Genomic DNA, 21,981 nt, shown 5'->3' with positions numbered 1-21,981 from the left:
GAAATCTCTAAACAGCCCTAGACAGAAATGTGGAAAGTGAGACTAAAAGCCTCAACTGCGAGCCTTCGTTGTGGTGTGACTGCAGACTGAAGCATACCAAAGCCAGAGGGAGTCCCCCAGGCTCCCCGGAGTGCTCACTGTGGTGTCTGTGCAGACACACACGCACACCAAAGCTAAAGTGGGGGCTGCGGGAGCCTCTGGCTTGGAAACAGCATTCTCTGACTGCGCTAAGAATTCAGCCCAGTGCAGAAGCAGCTGGACTGTGATTAGGATACCAGTTAAGCAGGCCAACATTTTCTGGTCATTTGAAAACATTAGATATTAAAGCTACCCAAATTTATATGCAGATCTTTTTAGAGTGAGGTGGTAAAGATTTTTAATTAGCTCATGATTGGTTTGCATTTCTCTCTGTCTTTATACCCTTGCCTTCTTCAGAGTCATTAAGAACTTAAGGCTTTCTCCTGTTTGTTACTCTCCAAGGATAATTTTACTGACAGCTGTCTGTTCTCGATAGAAGGTAATAAAATCAGGGCCAGGCACAGTGGCTCATGCCTGAAATCCCAGCACTTTGGGAAGCTGAGGCAGGCAAATCGCTTTGAGCCTAGGTGTTCGAGACCAGCTTGGGCAATATGGCAAAACCCTGTCTCTACAAAAACTACCAAAAAAAACATAATAACCAGGTGTGGTGGCATGCACCTGTAGTCCCATCTACTTGGGAGGCTGAGGCAGGAGAATCTCATGAACCCAGGAGGTAGAGTTTGTGGTGAGCCATGTTCACCCCACTGCACTCCAGCCTGGTGAATGGGAGTGAAACCCTGTATCAAAAACAAACAAACAAACAAAAACGGTCGGGCTCGGTGGCTCATGCCTGTAATCCTAGAATTTTGGGAGGCCGAGGTGGGCGGATCACGAGGTCAGGAGATCGAGACCATCCTGGCTAACACGGTGAAACCCCATCTCTACTAAAAATACAAAAAATTAATGTTGACTGCATTAAATATTTATTACAAGTTTTAAAGGAAAAATAGCAGAAGGCCCTATTAATTCAAAATTCAATATTCTTAGATTTCAGGAATTACTTGATATAATGAAGTGGCATTGTTTTTTGTTGATCTTGCTTCACCCCCCCACTTTAGATTTCATGGGCTTCAGGGGGATTTTTGTTTTTTATTTTTTGGTTTATTTATTTATTTTTGAGATGGAATCTTGCTCTGTTGCCCAGGCTGGAGTGCAGTGGCACGATCTCGGCTTACTGCAACCTCCACCTCCCGGGTTCAAGCCATTCTCCTGTCTCAACCTCCTGAGTAGCTGGGACTACAGGCGCACACCACAACACCCAGCTAATTTTTGTATTTTTAGTAGAGACGGGTTTTCACCATGTTGGTCAGGCTGGCCTCGAACTCCTGAACTCAGGTGCTCCACCCATCTCAGCCTCCCAAAGTGCTGGGATTACGGGCGTGAGCCACCACGCCCGGCCTTGTTTTTGTTTTTTTAATGAGAGCTAAGATTTAAGCTACCCTGGAAAATGAATCTTTCTGGGGCCCTGGAGCTGAGTATATTCTCTTCATAGACTATCAAATAATTCAAAATCTAGTAAAGGAGATAAGGAAAGCATATGACCAAAATACAAGATAAAATGTGATAAATGCCAGAAGAAGGGCACACACAAAAATGTATGATTTTTGGATGAAGATATCTTGTCTTCATTGAAGGGAATTAAGGGACGCTTCATGAAGGGGACTTTTTTGTTTCTTAGCTTGTTAGGAAGTTGGTTTTCAAGTCCAGCTTTAATTACCAGTCTCAGTTAAGTATCATCTAATTCATATATTTTTTTTTTTTTGAGACAGAGTCTCGCTCTGTGGCCCAGGCTGGAGTGCAGTGGCACGATCTCGGCTCACTGCAACCTCCGCCTCCCGGGTTCAAGTGATTCTCCTGCCTCAGCCTCACGAGTAGCTGGGATTACAGGTACATAGCACCACGCCTGGCTAATTTTTAATAGAGACGGGGTTTAGTATTTTTAGTAGAGATGGGGTTTCACCATGTTGTCCAGGGTGGTCTTGATCTCCTGACCTCATGATGTGCCCGCCTCAGCCTCCCAAAGTGCTGGGATTACAGGTGTGAGCCACCGTGCCCGGCCAATTGTTTGTATTCTAATCATGTAACAGATGTACTGGCTTTTGGTTGTACATAGTCAGAGAAACTGTGGACACTATGTTTAAAACAGGGTGCTGGCCAGGTGTGGTGGCTCACGCCTGTAATCCCAGCACTTTGGGATGTGGAGACGGGTGGATCACTTGAGCCCAGAAGTTTGAGACCAGCCTGGACAACATGGCGCAACCCCGTCTCTACTGAAAACACAAAAATTAGCCAGGCATGGTGGCACGCACCTTTAATCCCACCTACTTGGGAGGCGGAGGCACAAGAATCACTTGAACCTGGGAGGCGGAGGTTACAGTGAGCCGAGATCGTGCCACTGCACTCCAGCCTGGGCGAAAGAGCGAGACTCGGTCTCTAAATACATACATACATACATAAAACCGGGCACTGAAAATTTTTAAATTAGGAATGATGGCACAATTCTTAATGGTATTATTTCCCATGGGGGTATATTACTCTGAAATATCCCAAACAGGTCTGTGGCATTTTGCTGCTCTGCCACATCCCTTTTCCCTCTTACGAAATGATTCTAAATGTTTGTGCTGAGTCTTCTACCAATAAAGTAGTGTTTCAGTCTGTCATCATTGGTTACTTAAGAGGAATTTATCTGCTTCAGTTAAAATGAACTTTTTGTCAGAACTGTGAAGCAAAGATAGGTGTGTCCAGAAATATTGTCATCTTGGTACAGTCTAGGGCTTTCTTTTAAGTTACAAGAATATATAACATATGTATAGTGTAAAATCCAACACTATAATGACCATGTACGTACCAACCAGTTATCTACGTTTAAAACTAGGAGATTACCGCCGGGCGCGGTGGCTCACGCCTGTAATCCCAGCACTGTGGGAGGCCGAGGCAGGTGGATGACGAGGTCAGGAGTTCAAGACCAGCCTGGCCAAGATGGTGAAAACCCATCTCTACTAAAAATACCAAAAAATTAGCCAGGCATGGTGGCAGGTGCCTGTAATCCCAGCTACTCGGGAGGCTGAGGCAGAGAATTGCTTGAACCTGGGAGGTGGAGGTTACTGTGAGCCAAGATCGCGCCACTGCACTCCAGCCTGCGTGACAGAACAAGACTCCATCTCAAAAAAAAAAAGGAAATTACTGATGCCTTTCAAGTCTTCCATGGGTCCCCTCACCCCCAAGTCTCCCCAGAGGGAACCATTATCTGGAATTTTATTTCATTCCTTTGTTTTTCTTTAAACTTTTCTTCCAGTTTAACCATATATGTATGTATTCTGAAATACTATAGTTGAGCCTGCCTGTTTTTGCCTTTATAAAAATATACCAAATTTAAGTCTAAATATACATATTTTATATATATAAGTTTATCTAGATGAGTCTTACTACATATTATTTTGCAACTTGTTTTGTTCCCTTAACATTTTGTTTATGGGTTATGTATGGCAGTAGTGCATTCATCTTCACTGCTGTAGACTATTTTCTTTGTGTTGTTGTTGTTTTAATAGACGGAGTCTCACTCTGTTGCTCAGGCTGGAGTGTAGTGGTGCAATCATGACTCAATGCAACTTCCGCCTGCTGGGTTCAAGCAGTTCTGCCTCAGCCTCTGGAGTAGCTAGGACTACAGGCATGCGCCACCATCCCTGGCTAATTTTTGTATTTTTAGTAGAGACAGGGTTTCACCATGTTGGTCAGGCTGGTCTCAAACTCCTGACCTCAGGTGATCCGCCCTCCTCAGCCTCCCAAAGTGTTGGGATTACAGGCATGAGCCACTGTGCCTGGTCATATTTTCTTTATGGGAAAATACCCATGTTGGTGGCTTCTTGGGTGGGTTTCAGTATATTACTATTACAACACAGCATGGCTTCATAATTTGTGAAGAATTTTTCTAGACCAGGGTTCCTGATTCATAGGGTCTGCATATCTTCAGTTTTACTAGATGATGCCAAGTAATTGTTTCCATTTTTGCCAGTCTGATGGCTTTAAAAGAGTTTTTCATTGTGGAATATATGTGTATGTGGCTTTACTTTATTTCCCAATTTTCATTTTGAGAAAATTTCAAAACTACAGATCAGGTGCAGGACTAGTACAATGAATATACCCTTCACTTAGATTCACTAACATTTGCTGCATTTGCATAATCTATCTTTTCACCTATGCATGGTGTTCATACACACGAGTATATTTTATTTTCCTGAACCATTTGAGAATTAATTGTAGATATCATTGCATTTTCCATCTGTATCTAATTCAGCATGTATTTCCAAAGAACGTGGACATTCATTTATATAATCACAATACCGTTATTGTACTCAGGAAAGTTGACATTTCATTATTTACACAAATGTTATCTAATATATAGCCCATGTTCAAATTTCCCTAGTTGCCCCAATAATGTACTTTCCTTAAACAACTTTTGATTTTTTTTTTTTTTCGAGATGGAGTGTCACTCTGTCGCCCAGGCTGGAGTGCAGTGGCGTGATGTTGGCTCACTGCAACCTCTGCCTCCTGGGTTCAAGCAATTTTCCTGCCTCAGCCTCGCGAGTAGCTGGGACTGCAGGCGCACGCCACCGCCCCCGCCTAATTTTTGTATTTTTAGTAGAGATGGGGTTTCACCATATTGGACAAGCTGGTCTCAAACTCCTGACCTCAGGCAATCCACCCGCCTTGGCCTCCCAAAGTGCTGAGATTACAGGTGTGAGCCACCATGCCCGACCTTTTTTTTTTTTTTTTTTTTTTTTTTTTTTTAAGTCTCTCTTAATCTACAGGCTCCCCTTCCATCTTTTGGAGTTGACTTCCTTACAGTTTATCTGTTCAAACAGTCTGGCACATTTCACCTATAGAGTTTCCAACGGTTTGGGTTTTGTTGATTACACATTTATGCTATAGTTTAACGTGTTCTCTGTACTCCCTGCACATTGGCAGCTGGATGCACGGGCTACTTGAACCAGATCCTGTTTGATCCTTTTGGCAATGCTCTAGATCCACGTAGGCACATAAGTCTGGTTTTTGCTTTGTTTTTATTGGTTTTAGCAGCTGTAGATGCTCAATGCCTAGACCCATTGAATCTTTGGGGGATAGAAATGGTGATATTGGCCAGGTTCAGTGGCTCACACCTGTAATCCCAACACTTTGGGAGGCCGAGGAGGGTAGATCACTTGAGATCAGGAGTTCGAGACCTGCCTGGCCAACATGGTGAAACCCCAGCTCTACCAAAAATACAAAAAAATTAGCCGCACATGGTCAGGAGATCGAGACCATCCTGGCTAAGACGGTGAAACCCTGTCTCTACTAAAAATACAAAAAAATTAGCCAGGCGTGGTGGCGGGCACCTGTAGTCCCAGCTACTCAGGAGGCTGAGGCAGGAGAATGGCGTGAACCCAGGAGGCGGAGCTTGCAGTGAGCTGAGATCCTACCACTGCACTCCAGCCTGGGCGACAGAGTGAGACTCCATCTCAAAAAAAAAAAAAAAAAAAAAAAAATCAGCCGCGCATGGTGGCACGTGCCTGTAGTCCCAGCTACTCAGGAGACTCAGTCAGGAGAATTGCTTGAAGCTGCAAGGCAGAGGTTGCAGTGAGCCAAGATCATGCCACCTCACTCCAGCCTGGGTGACAGAACAAGACTCTGTCTCAAAAAAAAAAAAAAAAAGAAAAGAAAATGGTGATATTTTACTTCTGTTGTTTCATTTTCTCAAATTAGCTGAAATATTTTGATAAAGAACCCCTTCTCTTATCTACTAGTTACCCAGTTATAGTTTATATAGGAAAAACAAGATAATTACTTGATTTTTTTCTCTTATTTATCCAGTTTCAAAATAATGAATTCATTTCCTTTCCTCAGAAGATCACCTGTTAGTTTTTCTTTAAAAATAACGGCCAGGCACGGTGGCTCACGCCTGTAATCCCAGCACTTTGGCAGGCCGAGGTGGGTGGATCACCTGAGGTCAGGAGTTCGAGACCAGCCTGGCCAACAGGGTGAAACCCCGTCTCTACTAAAAATAAAAAATTAGCCAGGTGTGGTGGCACGCGCCTGTAGTCCCAGCTACTCAGGAGGCTGAGACTGGAGAATCACCTGAACCTGGGAGGTAAAGGTTGCATTGAGCCATGATCGCGTCACTGCACTCCAGCCTGGGCGACACAGTGAGATTTTGTCTCAAAAAAATAGGGCCAGACGTGGTGGCTCATGCCTGTAATCTCAGCACTTTGGGGGGCTGAAGTGGGCAGATCACGAGGTCAGGAGATCGAGACCATCCTGGCTAACACGGTGAAACCCCGTCTCTACTAAAAATACAAAAAAATTGGGCGTGGTGGCACATGCCTGTAGTTCCAGCTACTCGGGAAGCTGAGGCAGGAGAATCGCTTGAACCCAGGAGGCGGAGGTTGCAGTGAGCCAAGATCCCGCCGTTGTACTCCAGCCTGGGCAACAAGAATGAAACTGCATCTCAAAAAAATAATATAAATAAATAAATATATATATATTTATATAGAGATGGATATATATGTGTGTGTGTGTATATATATATATATAATTATAGGCTGGGCACAATGGCTCACACCTGTAATCCCAGCACTTTGGGAGGCTGAGACAGGAGGATCACTTGAGTCTAGGAGTTTGAGGCTACAGTGAGCGCTATGTTTGTACCACTCCACTCCAGCCTGGGTGACAGAGCGAGACCCTGTTTCTTTTCTTTTCTTTCTTTTTTTTTTTTTTTTTTTTGAGATGGAGTCTCGCACTGTCGCCCAGGCTGGAATGCAGTGGCATGATCTCGGCTCACTGCTAGCTCTGCCTCCTGGGTTCACACCATTCTCCTGCCTCAGCCTCCCGAGTAGCTGGGACTACAGGCACGCGTCACCACGCCCAGCTAATTTTTTGTATTTTTAGTAGAGTCGGGGTTTCACCGTGTTAGCCAGGATGATCTCGATCTCCTGACCTCGTGATCCGCCCGCCTCGGCCTCCCAAAGTGCTGGGATTACAGGTGTGAGCCACCGCGCCTGGCCGAGACCCTGTTTCTTAAAATAATAAATAAATTAAAAATCATTATGGGTTTATAGATTTAAACATATTTGATAGTTTTGAATGCTTTGTAATTCTTGGTCTTATTAAAGTTCAAACTGTCCCATTTTGCTAGTGGAAGTTGGCTCTGAGTCCTCTTGACATGACCCAAGTAGTCTGTGATAGTTACCTCACTAGCATGTGAAGATGTTCCCAGAATTTCCCATCGTGGTTTTCATTTACATTGCCCTGATTGAGCATCTTTTCACAGGTTTATTGGCTTCTTGAAATGCCTGTTCATGTCTTTTGGCCACTTTTTATATGGGTTATTTGTCCCTTATTGATTTATAAGGGTTCTTTATTTTTTTCCTAGATATTAATAGTTTTGGCCAGATGTTTGCAGATGTCTTTTCTCAATATGGCTTGTCTTTTCAGTTTTGGTGTCTTGATGATCAGAAGAAGTTCTTCATGTAGTTGATTTATTGACCTTTTCCATTATGGTTTTCACTCTTTGACTCTAGGAGCTTAATAAAAGCATGAAATATTTATTGATTGTCCATTGCTAATCTGAAACCCTTTCAGAATAGTCCTAACCCAAGGTCTCAGTATCAGAGATGAAGGCCAGTTGTGGGTGTCAGGAGGTCAGTTGTGGGTGTCAGTCCTCAGGGTCACAGATGGCTCTTTTAGAGTTGTCTTTTTTTTTTTTTTGAGATGGAGTCTTGCTCTGTAGCCCAGGCTGGAGTGCAGTGGTGCGATCGCGTTCACTGCAACCTCCACCTCCTGGGTTCAAGCAATTCTCCTACCTCAGGCTCCTGAGTAGCTGGGATTACAGGCATGCGCCACCACGCCTGGCTAATTTTTGTATTTTTAGTAGAGACAGGGTTTCACCATCTTGGCCAGGCTGGTCCTGAACTCCTGACCTCAAGTGATCTACCCTCCTCAGCCTCCCAAAGTGCTGGGACTACAGGCGTGAGCCACTGCACCCGACTAGAGTTGTCTTTTTTTTTTTTTTTTTTTTTTGAGATGGAGTCTCGCTCTGTCGCCCAGGCTGGAGTGTAATGGTGCCATCTTGGTTCACTACAACCTCCGCCTTCTGGGTTCAAGCGATTCTTCCGCCTCAGCCTCCCAAGTAGCTGGGATTACAGTCATTCACTACTATGCCTGGCTAATTTTTGTTTTTGTATTTTTAGTAGAGACGGGGTTTCGCCATGTTGGCCAGGCTGGTCTCGAACTCCTGGCCTCAGGTGATCCCCCTGCCTCGGCCTCCCAAAGTGCTGGGATTACAGGCGTGAGCCACCGCACCCAGCTTAGAGTTGTCTTATAATTAGCTAAACACAGCAGAGTATGTCTCAGTAAATATCATATTTTAGTTTTTCACTAGCTTTTGTTTTAATGCAACAAATTACTATCACAGAATTGTACAATGACTGCTGAAGGCCAACACTAATTATTTAAAAGGCAGAAAATTAATAAAGAAGCATAAACCTGTTACCAACGTGAAAACTGAGCAGAACTTCTAAAGCTGAGCTGTTAATAGTTTTATTCAGGCCCTTGCTGGCTCAGCAAGAAAATGAAAGGGAAGCAGCAGCCACCACCCTGAGTAAACATGCCCTGCTTTTTCTTCCTCCATTAGAAATTCCTCGGCTCTCTAAACATGGCAAAGTTTGGCTGAAAGTAAGTCATGTAGTTTTAAAATGTTCATCTTTGAAGTAAGCTAATCACAGAAGGACAATTACTGCATGATTCTACTTGTATGAGGTATTTAAAATAGTCAAACTCATAGAGGCAGAGAATAGAATGGCGATTGCCAGGGATTGGGGGAGGGAGAGATAGGGAGTTGGTAATCAACAAAGTTTTAGTCAAGCAAAGAGAATAAGTTCTAGAGACCCCTTGCACAACACTGTGCCTATAGATAACAGTACCGTATTGTACGCTTAAAAATCTGCCAAGAGGGCAGATGTCATGTTAAGTATTCTTACCACTGTATTTTTTTTAAATGACAGCTTGATGGGTTTTCCATAAAGTTATGAATTTGTGCTTTGTAATTTTTTGCTGTCTAAAATTCTAAGAACTACAGGTATTAGGAAATGATTTTGAAATGATTTTTTCTTTCTTTTTAAAAACACCATTATTTAGCAAAACGAAAAGTTAGAAATCCTGAATAATGTCATCTCCTCTTTAGAAAGGAATGCACTCTTGGTATCAGTGGGCAGGATACAGCATTGTCCAGTGGACTAAGAGGAGCGGGAGCACCAGACTCCTACCCCACCTCTGCCTCTTACTAGCCCTGAAACCTTGGGAAGTTACTCCAGCACTGTGGGAACTGGCATAGTACCTCCTGGAGCTGTTTTGAGGATTAAATAAGGTTATCTCATGTGAGGAACATATGAAATGGCTGGACTCTAGCCACATGATAGTCATCAACCACCACTCATGTGATACTGCACATTTTCGCTTCTGCCTGAGAAGATAATGTCCACTGATAGAAAATGGAACCATACCCTGTAGTCAGGAACCCTTATGTCATTGTTTTAGTTTTCCATTGCTGCCAAAATAAATGACTGCAAATTTACAGGTTGAAAGTAGTGCAAATGATTATCTTAGTTCTGTGGGTCAGAAGTCCAATTCTAAATCAAGGTGTCAGCAGGGTTGCATTCCTTTCTAGAGGCCCTAGGGGAGAATTTCTTTCCTGCTCATTTAGATTGTTGACAGAACTCAGTTCCTCGAGGCTGTAGGACCAAGGTCTGTTTTGCTGGCTGAGGGCTGTTTCCAGCTTCCTTCCTCTATCGTCGAAGCAGCAAGTCGTTTGCAGATCCCCCTTCTGACCTCTTCTTCTGCCTCCCTCTTAGACTGCAAGCAATCTTATGCTTGAATCAAGCCCACCCAGATAATCCAAGATCATCTCCCTATTTTAAGGGCAACTGATTAGTAAACTTAATTCCAATGCAACCTTAATTTCCCTTTGCCGTGTGAGGTAACAGTCACAGGTTCCAGAAATAGAAGACATCTTTGAGGGGCCATTATTCTGCCTACCTCATCAAGTGAACTAGAATTGTGTTGGGGTCTTTAACAGGTCATTTATCCTTACCTTTCATTTTCTTCATCCAAAAAATAAAGTGGCCTGCCATATAGGATAGATAATGTTTATTGAGCACTTACTTGCTGTGAGCTTGGCCCTTGGCGCTAAGCTCTTTGCTCAGGAAGAGTCTTTGAGGTGGGTTCTATTATTATCCCCATTTATAAGTGAGGAAACTGCATTTTGGAGAAGTTAAGTAATTGTTGAAAATAATTCAACTGGTGAGGGAGTCAGACATTTCAGTAGGCTGCTGTACCTCAAAGGTTTGGCTGGCTGGCAATCAGCCTTCACATGGCAGGCATACTAATTAGAAATCAGTGTCTTGATTTTCTTAAAAAGTTTTGGTTTTGCTAGCAGAAATTGTCATTTGTGCCCAGGCACGGTGGCTCATGCTTGTAATCCCAGCACTTTGTAGGCCGAGGCAGGCAAGTCACCTGTGGTCGGGAGCTTGAGACCAGCCTGGCCAACATGGTGAAACCCTATCTTCACTAAAAATACAATAATTAGCTGGGTGTAGTAGTGGGCGCCTGTAATCCCAGCTACTCAGGAGGCTGAGGCAGGAGAATCGTTTGAACCCGGGAGGCAGAGGTTACGTGAGCTGAGATTGCGCCACTGCACTCCAGCCTGGGTGACAGAGGGAAACTCCGTCTCAAAAAAAAAAAAAAAAAAGAAATTGTCATTTGTGTTCATGGACGTGGTAAGAAAATAAAAACTGAAATCAGATATGTATTAAAATGATTGAGTTACAAAATATTCTAGATAAAACTTTCTCTGTCTGAAAATGCAAAAAAAAAATGATTTCTGGCTTGTGCTAAATCACGAACTGTTTTTTGAAGTCAGAATGTTGTTTTGTCTGAGATCCTGGAGTTCTCTGCCAAGAGAGATCTGATTTGTGACAGGGTGGTGGATGGGCTCAATATTTTTTTAATGAGATATTGGACTGCGCTGTTTTGTTATACTATAAGTGATATGTAACCAAACAAGAAAATTTTCCTAGCAACAAAGTTGTTTTCCTGAATCAGAAGAATGCTTTTGTGTGCTCATTTTCTTATTGTCCAAAAGATAAAAAAGCTTGTGAATTTAGCATCTTATTTTTTTGAGATTGAGGTACTGGCAAGTATAGATAGTAGAATATATAAGAATATCATTGGAAGTATTTGGCAAGCAGTATGTTAATTCAGACCTAAACTGTATTTAAGTAGAGAAGTAACTTGTTTTTTTGTTTGTTTGTTTTTGAGATGGAGTTTCGCTCTTGTTGCCCAGGCTGGAGTGCAATGGCGCGATCTTGGCTCACTGCAACCTCCGCCTCCTGGGTTCAAGTGATTCTCCTGCTTCAGCCTCCTGAGCAGCTGGGATTACAGGCATGCGCCACCATGCCCTGCTAATTTTGTATTTTTAGTAGAGACGGGGTTTCTCCCTGTTATTCAGGCTGGTCTCGAACTCCTGACCTCAGGTGATCCACCCACCTTGGCCTCCCAAAGTGCTGGGATTACAGGTGTGAGCCACCACGCCCTGCCGAGAACCACCTTGTTTTTATGCCAGACCCGATTGTTGGACATGATTATCTCACTGGCCCTCATAAGCCTTTTTTTCTCTCTTCTTGTTCTTCATTAGTCTGGTGAGGGACCCAGACATTTCAGTCGGCTGCTATACCTCAAAGGTTTGGCTGGCAATCAGCCTTCACATGGCGGTCATACTAATTAGAAATCAATGTTTTGATTTTTTTTAAGTTTTAATTTTGCTAACAGAAATTGTTATTCGTCTTCATGGATGTGTTAAGAAAGTAGAAACCCAAGCTTTTTTACATTCATCAGATCTCTAAGTTCTACCCCATTCCATTTGTTTGTTTGTTTTGAGACAGGGTCTCACTCTGTTGCCCAAACTGTAGTGCAGTTGTGCAGTCATAGCTTACTGCAGCCTCAACCTCCCTGGCTTAAGTGATCCTCCCACCTCAGCCTCCTGAGTAGGTGGGACCACAGGCATGTGTCATCCCACCAGGCTAATTTTTGTATTTTTTTTAGAGACAGGATTTCAGCATGTTGCCCAGGCTGATCTTGAACTCCTGGGCTCAAGTGATCCACCCGCCTCGGCCTCCTGAAGTGCTGGGATTACAGGTGTGAGCCACTGCCCCTGGCTTTCCATTTGTTTATGCAACAAATATTTGAATAGTGTGTGCTAGGAGGCCCTAGGGATATTGTGCCCTCATGAAGCTTACAGGTTAATGAAAGACTCAAACATGAAAGAAATAATTACACAATCAGGAAGTACATGAGTGCTATGAAAGGGAATAGAAGGTTCTGCTAAATTGAAGGACAGGGTACAAAGAAAGCCTTGATGTAAAGGATGAATAACATTTACCTAGGCAAAAATTGGGATTGTCTGGTCTCGGTCAGTGGGGTATATTTTGCAAAGGTCTTGTCCCAGTAGGGAGTTTGTCAATTTCGAGCAACAGCAAAAATGCCTCTGGGTTGTAGGTGGGTGTGTGTTCACATATGGGTATGTGTGTTCGCTTGTGTGCATGCATGTGAGGAGGCGGGGTGGGGAGTGGCTTTGGAGGAGGAGAAGGGCACAGATTCTCAGTCCTGTAGCACTCTTGTTCAGAGCATCAAGTAGACCTGAGAATTGTATGTTGATCATTGGTCCGCCAAGCAGTTCGTATGGCCTTGTTTCCCAGAACTCCATCATCAAGTGGATGTGGTGACCATATACTTTATCATCAAAACCAGGATTCTCTTTTTTTTTTTTTTTTTAACTTCTTTTTCTATGTTGCCCAAGCTGGTCTTGAATTCCTAGGCTCAATGGATCCTCCCGCCTCGGCCTCCCAAAGTGCTGGGATTACAGGCGTGAGCCAACATGCCCGGCAAACCAGGATACTCTTGAGAGTGAAAGGGGACACTATTAATTATGTTGGGACAACGGGTATAAAACAGTACTTACAGACCAGTTCTCAGCCACTCCAGGGAGCCCCAAAGTTGCCTAGAAACCATGCTCTGAAATGACAGGGTTAGTCACGTGCTCCTGCTTTCTCACCTTTTCCTCTTCCTTCACCCATGAATAACTCTGAAAGAGGGTCACCAGGAGAAACTGCTCCAAGTCTATACAACAGAATCTTAGCCCCCATGGCCCGCCCAGCTGCAGACTCCTGTTTTTCAGACTGCCATCTGATCTCTATTAATGTGTTTTCAGAATTAAAGTCTAAAAAACATATAGAAAAGAAAGTAAGGCCTTAAAAGTTTAGCACGTGAACTTTTCCCACTAGAAGCTTTTCCTACACTGCTTCTTATGGATTACATGACCTAATTATATGTTCCCGGAGGGCCACTGGGCAGAATGGGTGTGGTCTAACTTCTTTCAGAGTAAACATGTTTTGTGGATTGGCCCCTATGGTGGATAATGGTGAATAATGCATGGAGTAAATATCTACAGGAAGCCTTCCCATAGGTGTAAAACCTTTATTTCAGGAAATAAAAGAGGAAGATATATTGATTTTTTAAATAGAATCAACTGTTTGGCTGAATCTGCATAATGAGGATTAATGGAGCTTTATTTCCTGCTCTCTCTGCCCAAGTCACTCTACAGCAGGGCCCTCAGAGAGCCCTAGTAACTTCTTCAATTTACTGACAGATGGATCACTTTGCAGTAAAATAATATTTAATGGTCGGCAACTGCGAGAATGTGGGATCTCATTGTCCTCCTCAGCCTTTCTTCAACAACCCCCCAAGTCCTCAATAAAATGGTTTGACCCTGTCCCCCATAATAATTTTTAATGTTCATGTTCAGCCAAATACTCAGGACACTAAGGAGTTGCACTATTTCTTTTCAAACTGCATTCAAGCTCTTTCTTTTGTTTTAAAAGCCAGGAAATGTGAAGAATTCACCTGGAACTAAGTAGAAAACTCCATGCTCTGCCATCTTAATCAGGTAAAGAACAAGAAATTTCTGTGATTATTTTCAGCATTGTAGTGCCAGCTGAAATGACTTGTTTTTAATTAATTTAATTTAATTAATTATAACAGTTTCAATTTGATGTGAAAATATTTTATTCCATCTTTTAGTTTCTGGGCTTAAATGCTGTGACTTATTTATTTGTGTTTGTTCCACTGATGTTACCTGGGTTTTCTAGACAAGCTAGAACCAGACAGTTGGGATTTGTCTACAAATGTATTTCAAACAATTGAAAAGTGTCATTATTCCTTAGGTTTTTTTCAAACAACACTTTATTATAGTAAGTACACTTGTATTTATCTAATACTCAGTGAACACTGGAATGCATGACTGTTACAGAGAGGCTCAAAACACTAGTTATATTGTTTGTGTATATATGAAAAATTGTATAATAGCATTTGTGATTTCCTGGTAATTAGAAGACTGTAATTGAATTTGGAAGCAACCTAGATATTCAACTGCAGGAAAATGGCTTAATTATGGTATATCTATAAAGAAGAATATTATTATTCTGTTTCTACAGTATTTAATTGCATGGGAACGTGTGCACAATTATTGTTAAATGAAAAAAAGGTAGTGTGATATGTTTATAGAGGGGATGAAGCCAGGAGATACGACAGAAAGTGTGTATCTTTCAGTGGCATGATGATTTTTATATTTTTTTCTTCTTTATAACTTTCTGTATTTTAAAAATTTTCTGCAATGAATATGCATTTTATAATCAGAAAATTTTTTGAAAATTGGTGTTACATTTATTGTAAATCATGGCCCCTACTTAAAATTTATGAAAACCCTGAGTTTGAAGGGTCTTTTTTCCTGAAGCTTTCTTTATATTTTTGGAGACCCAAAGAGTCACATAAACTGAGAATTTGAGAGTGGTTATCTGGCCCAACCCCCAGCCTCAAGCAGACTCCCCTGAAACCCTGTATGTTCCTTCTTTTACACCAGCACTGATGGGAAACTCACCCTATGGGCCAGCCATCCTGGGACAATTCTGAGTTTTTGGAAGCTGTTTCCTCTGCTAAGCAAAAATATGTCTCCTTAGTGGTCACAGAAAACAAATCCAGTTCCTCTTTCACAGCATAGCCGTTCATACAGTAACCCAAAATCAGTATGTTCTCAGATACAAACTATTACCCGGGGAGCTTGGTAAAAGGCAAAGGGCACCCCAGAATCAGTATCTCTGGTGAATGGGGCCAGATATGCATGGGATGTGCCATTAGAAGGATGACTGGAGGGTGAGCAGCCACAGAGTGACACATGTCCTCTAGAGACTTGACTTTTAATATGGTTATATTTCTCTCTTTTTTTAAATCCCTGTCAGCCAGAATGGTTATATTTCTGTACAGGGACAATGGAAAAGACATAGAATAAAGGGAAATTATGTAAATATCCATTTCAATTTTCAAAGATACTCTGCACCAGAGTTCAGCTTGCTGAAATACACAACCTTGATTTCATTCTTTATTGTTTTTAGATCTTTATTGGAGGAGGTATAGCTTTTAATTATAAAAGTGATTCGTGTTGGTTGTAAAAAATGTTTTTAGCTAACTGTTTTAAAAGCTTGTCTTGGCCGGGCGTGGTGGCTCACGCCTGTAATCCCAGCACTTTGGGAGGCCAAGGTGGGCAGATCACGAGGTCGAGAGATCGAGACCACCCTGGCCAACATGGTGAAACCCCGTCTCTACTAAAAATAAAAAAAAGCCGGGCGGCCGGGCGCGGTGGCTCACGCCTGTAATCCCAGCACTTTGGGAGGCCGAGGCGGGTGGATCACGAGGTCAGGAGATCGAGACCATCCTGGCTAACATGGTGAAACCCCGTCTCTACTAAAAATACAAAAAATTAACCGGGCGTAGTGGCGGGCGCCTGTAGTCCCAGCTACTCGGGAGGCTGAGGCAGGAGAATGGCGTGAACCCGGGAGGCGGAGCTTGCAGTGAGCTGAGATTGCGCCACTGCACTCCAGCCTGGGCGACAGAGCCAGACTCCGTCTCAAAAAAGAAAAAAAAAAAAAAAAAAAAAAAAGCCGGGCATGGTGGTAGTTGCCTGTAATCCCAGCTACTTGGGAGGCTGAGGCAGGAGAATCGCTTGAACCCGGGAGGCGGAGGTTGCAGTGAGCCGAGATCGTGCCATTGCACTCCAGCCTGGGCAAAAAGAGTGAAACTCTGTCTCAAAAACAAAAACAAAAAAGCTTGTCTTATCCTTTATTCTTTTCTTTTTCTTTCTTTCTTTTTTTTTTTTTTTGAGATAGAGTTTCACTCTTGTTGCCCAGGCTGGAGTGCAGTGGAGCAATCTTGCTCACTGCAGCCTCTGAGGCCTCCCGGGTTCAAGTCATTTCTCCTGCCTCAGCCTCCCAAGTAGCTGGGATTACAGGCATGCACCACCATGCCCAGCTAATTTTGTATTTTTTAGTAGAGACAGGGTTTTACCATATTGGTCAGGCTGGTCTCGAACTCCTGACCTCAGGTGATCCACCTGCCTCAGCCTCCCAAGTAGCTGGGATTACAGGCATGCACCACCATGCCCAGCTAATTTTGTATTTTTTAGTAGAGACAGGGTTTTACCATATTGGTCAGGCTGGTCTCGAACTCCTGACCTCAGGTGATCCACCTGCCTCAGCCTCCCAAAGTACTGGGATTACAGGTGTGAGCCACCACATCTGGCCCCTTTATTCTTTTTTCCAGAGGTAATTTTTGTTAATAGTTTGGTATATCATTCCAGACTTTTAAATATAGATAGATAGATAGATAGATAGATAGATAGATAGATAGATAGATAGATAGGCCGGGTGCAGTGGCTCACACCTGTACTCCTAGCACTTTGGGAGGCTGAGGTAGGTGGATTATATGAGTCTGGCAGTTCGAGAACAGCCTGGGCAATATGGCGAAAACCTGTCTCTACAAAAAATTTAAAAAATTAGCTGAGTGTGATGACGAACACCTGTAGTCCCAGTTACTTGGAGGCTGAGGTGGGAGGATCTCCTGAGCCTGGGAGAAAGAGGTTGCAGTGAGCCATGATCACTCCACTGCACTCCAGCCTGGGCAACAGAGTGATACCCTGTCTCAAAAACAAATATATATATTTATATTTAAAATTTATTTATAAATTAAATAAATTTATTTATACATTTATAATATATTCATGCATACATGCATGTTTTTGGTTTTTTGACAAAATGGGATCATATTCCACATATTGTTTTACAAGTTCACAGAAAACTTTCTTTTTACTGTTATTTATCTGGGGGGATGGGATCTTGCTGTGTTACCCAGGCTGGACTTCAACTCCTGGGTTTAGGTGATCCTCCCACTTCACCCTTCTGAGTAGCTGCACTGAAAACTTACTGAAGGCATATAATTGTAATTATATTATCATACATAAAGAAATTAGGCTGGGGCTGGGCGTGGTGGCTCACGCCTGTGGTCCCAGCACTTTGGGAAGCTGAGGTGGGCGGATCATGAGGTTAGGAGTTTGAGACTAGCCTGGCCAATATGATGAAACCCTGTCTCTACTAAAAATACAAAAATTAGCCAGACATGGTGGCGTGCGCCTGTAGTCCCAGCTACTCGGGAGGCCGAGGCAGGGGAATCGCTTGAACCCGGAAGGCGGAGGTTGCAGTGAGCCGAGATCACGCCACTGCACTCCAGCCTGGGTGACAGAGTAAGACTCTGTCTCAAAAAAAAAAAGAAAAAAAGGAAATTAAGGCTGGGCATGGTGGCTCATGCCTGTAGTTCAAACTACTCAGGAGGCTGAGGCAGGAGAATTGCTTGAACCCGGGAGGTAGAGGTTGCAGTGAGCCAAGATCGTGCCACTGCACACTCCCAGCCTGGGCAACAGAGAGAGACTCCGTCTCAAAAAAAAAAAGAAAGAAAGAAATTGCACTAATTCCTTAACATCATCTAATATCCAGTTCAATGCACACATTTTCCTGGTTGTTTCATGAATAACTTTTTACAGTTGGTTCGTTTGAACCAGGATCCAAACAAGATCTGCCTGTTGTGTTTGACTGATAGGTCTCTTAGAACTGTAATAGTTTCCGCTCCCTCATTGTCCCTTGCTATTTATTTGTCGAAAAACCTGGCTTATTTGTCCTTTAGAATTCCTGTTTTCTACAAGGATTGAGCTGGGAGGGGAAAAAAAGAATTTGTCATGTTCTGGCTGTGGCCAAATGTATCCATTTAGTATCATTCTGTTTATCTCTTGGTTTCTTTCTTCTCTATATTTCCCATAAACTTATAGTTGGATCCGAAGGCTTAATTAGACTTAGGTTCTTTTTTTTTTTTGCTAAGAATGCCATAGACAGTACTATATTAATCTATGCTGATGAATGAATGAACTTGTTTTACATAACATATTGTGTAAGTATTTCCCTGTCAGTACTTAATAGAGCTATGCATTCCTTCTCTAGTTGCTTAATGATTTCCTAGTATGGACTACCATGATCTACTTAATCCTTACCAACATAGGTTGTTTCCAGTTTTTAGTTTTTAACAATGCAATAAATCTATCAAATTCCTGGAGAAGACAAAAGCAAATTAATAAACTGAGATAAAAAAAATAAGCTAGTAGTTTACATGTTTAAGAATTTTTGGTTGTATATTGAAAGATCAAGTGAATAGTCACTGGCCTCTAAAATGTTTAGAAATCTCCAATTGTGCCGGGCACGGTGGCTCATACCTGTAATCCCAGCACTTTGGGAGGCTGAGGCGGGTGGATCACCTCAGGTCAGGAGTTCAAGACCAGCCTGCCCAACATGGTGAAACCACATCTCTACTAAAAATACAAAAAATTAGCTGGGCGTGGTGGCGCCTGCCTGTAATCCCAGCTACTCAGGAGGCTGAGGCAGGAGAATTGCTTGAACCCGGGAGATGGAGGTTGCGGTGAACCAAGAGGGCGCCACTGTACTCCAGCCTGGGCAACAAGAGTGAAACTCCGTTTCAAAAAAAAAAAAAAAAAATCTCTAATTGCTGAGTATATTCATTACAAATTATGAAAAAAAGCCAGGCGTGGTGGCTCACGGCTGTAATCCCAGCACTTTGGGAAGCTGAGGCAAGCAGATCACTTGAGGTCAGGAGTTCGAGACCAGCCTGGCCAACATGGTGAAACCCTGTCTCTACCAAAAATATAAAAAATTAGCCGGGTGTGGTGATGGGCACCTGTAATCCCAGCTACTTGGGAGGCTGAGGCAGGAGAATTGCTTGAACCTGGGAGGCAGAGGTTACAGTGAGCCGAGATCACGCCACTGCACTCCAGCTTGGGTGACAGAGCAAGACTCCATCTCAAAAAAAAAAAAAATTATGAAAAAAGCAATCTGGAGAAGACTCAGTTTGTCTTTGACATGTCTTTGACTATATGTGTATTTTATTCCAGAAAAGTATGATGGGGTTGATGCGAGGAAAATTACACATCAAACTGAGGGTGATGTAATCATGCTTTCCAGCAGGATAGATGGAAATGTAGTTGTTTAATCTTCAGATGTGATGTGTACTGTGCCATTTAGACATTTATTTTTTATTTATTCATCCATCTAGTTGGTTAATTACACTCAGATACACAGCCAATTGAGGATCTGAATGTAGTGTATATGTAATGTTGATGGAACACAAAATCTTTTTTTTTTTTTTTTTTTTTTTTGAGACAGAGTTTTGCTCTGTTGCCCAGGCTGGAGTGCAGTGGCTCAATCTTGGTTCACTGCGTCCTCTGCCTCCCAGGTTCAAGCAATTCTCCTGCCTCAGCCTCCCGATTAGCTGGGATTACAGGCGCCCGCCACCATGCCTGGCTAATTTTTTGTATTTTTAGTAGAGATGGGATTTCACCATGTTAGCCAGGCTGGTCTCGAACTCCTGACCACAGATGATCCACCTGCCTCGGCCTCCTAAAGTGCTGGGATTACAGGCATGAGCCACCACACTCGACCTTTCTGATTTCTTAGTTTAACTGTCTTTAAAATGGGAATAATTACAGTTTTCTCTGGCTCATGTTTCTTATGGTCATATAATGGTGATGTAAATATTTTCTATGGTTTCTCTATTTATTTATTTATTTTGAGATGGAGTTTCATTCTTGTCGCCCAGGCTGGAGTGCAATGGCATGATCTCAGCTCACTGCAGCCTCCGTCTCCTAGGTTCAAGTGACTCTCCTGCCTCAGCCTCCTGCGTAGCTGGGATTACAGGCACTTGCCACCATGCCCAGCCAATCTTTTTGTATTTTTAGTAGAGACAGGGTTTCACCATGTTGGGCAGGCTGGTCTCGAACTTCTGACCTCAGGTGATCCACCCGCCTCGGCTTCCCAAAGTGCTGGGATTGCAGGCATGGGCCACCGCGCCCGGCCTGGTTTCTCTATTTAAATCTGAAGAATTTTCATAATGCAAAATTTTTTCTGGCACAGTTACTTATGTTTTTCTTTTCTTTCTTTTAGTTATAGGTAAACATTGGAAACTCCATAGAATAAATCAGTATTTCTACAGAAAAATGGCATAGAAGTCAGTATGGAATATATTAAATTGGCTTTCTTCTTCAGGAAAAACTAGACCAGACCTCTGTTATCTTCTGTGATATCATCCTACAAGCAAACTAACCTGGAATCCCTTCACCTAGAGATAATGTACAAGCCTTAGAACTCCTCATTCTCATGTTGCTATTTATGTACCTAATTAAAACCCAAGTTAAAAAAAAAATCCGATATCATTGAGTGATGGTCTAAGTGTGTATGGTGTGTGTGTATGCATGGTTTGTGTGTGTGGTGCACGTTTGTGTGTGTGTGTGGTATGGATGGTGTATGTGAGTTAAAGACAACAGGTAACTCTTAGGGAAGTATCAGCTCGCAGCCTGCTGAGTCTGGGCCCCACAACACATAGTATAGAAGAGTAGCTCTGGAGTCTGAGAGATGCTTCAATAACTAGCACAAGGAACAAAACTTGTAAGTAATACAGTTTCCCTGACGATGATTAGAAGACATATAAAAGGAAACAGTAACAGTGACCCCTTGTTGTGGCTGTCACCTCCTAGTTTGTACAGAACTTGGAATTCTTGAATGCCAGTGGGAGATTCAGAATGAAGAAGTCTCTGTCCTCTGCCAGTGGATGAATGGGGATGTGGTGTGTGTTTGGGTTCTCTGTATGTTTATGGCTTGTATTCTCCTCCTCTGTGGCCCTGAATGCACAGCTCATTGAACTCTGTATTCCCACTGCAGGAACCTCTTTTGACTTGTCAGCCAGCCAGCCAGTGAGGATGGCAGGGGAACAGAATGTCAAAGAGAATTTAGAATTTCCAGATTTCAATTAGATTTGGGAACTCTAAGTCTTCCTTGTATACTTGTATCATCATTGAATTCCTAATCATTGACCTTCCAGAACTGATAGCAGTCAGTAAGATAGCAATACACAGATGGATATGCACATATTCATGTTATATATATTTAAGAGAGCCAAAATGGCAGGAACAGTGGGAGCATTGTTACCAGATTAATGAGCTGAAGCAAATTTGTCCCTAGAATGTTCTCCATAGTCACCCAGAAGTCTTTTATTTCCTTTTATGCCAAAGTACTTTTGTGTTACTATGCCAATCACTCAAATATATGAAAGCCATGCCTATATCTCATTATAAATATGCTATTATTTCAGGCTTTCTCCATTTGGCTTGGCCTCCCATGTCACCTCTGGAAAGTAGCGATTCCATGAGTTTCTTCCTTACAATTGCCTGATCTAGAGAAGATTAAGAAGAAATGGCCTACACGTCAGCATGCTCAGGTCATTAATCAATAATTTGAGTGCCTCCTATCTAAGATATTACCTCCGATTTTTAGTTTTTTACTCAGTATTGAAACATTGCTTTAAAACATTTTAGGCCAGGTG

General features: G+C 42.6%; 1 protein-coding gene across 3 annotated transcripts in view; it reads left to right on the top strand.

The window, feature by feature from the left end:
* Positions 1 to 20,805, top strand: part of APOO (apolipoprotein O) — a 75,072-nt gene extending 54,267 nt beyond the window's left edge. For 2 of the 3 annotated variants that reach the window (XM_004063919.4, XM_019019823.4), the window contains 2 exons: positions 14,043 to 14,107; positions 20,547 to 20,805. In XM_004063919.4, the coding sequence (XP_004063967.4) occupies positions 14,043 to 14,078 (36 nt within the window). In that variant the 3' untranslated portion in view covers positions 14,079 to 14,107; positions 20,547 to 20,805. The remainder of the gene's footprint in view (positions 1 to 14,042; positions 14,108 to 20,546) is intronic. The other variant, XM_055376384.1, reaches the window with a different exon arrangement.
* The last annotated feature ends 1,176 nt before the right edge of the window (positions 20,806 to 21,981 follow it).

This window comes from Gorilla gorilla, chromosome X (genome assembly GCF_029281585.2).
Source record: "Gorilla gorilla gorilla isolate KB3781 chromosome X, NHGRI_mGorGor1-v2.1_pri, whole genome shotgun sequence".
Taxonomy (NCBI): domain Eukaryota; kingdom Metazoa; phylum Chordata; class Mammalia; order Primates; family Hominidae; genus Gorilla; species Gorilla gorilla.
This window is presented reverse-complemented; position numbering and strand designations above follow the sequence as displayed.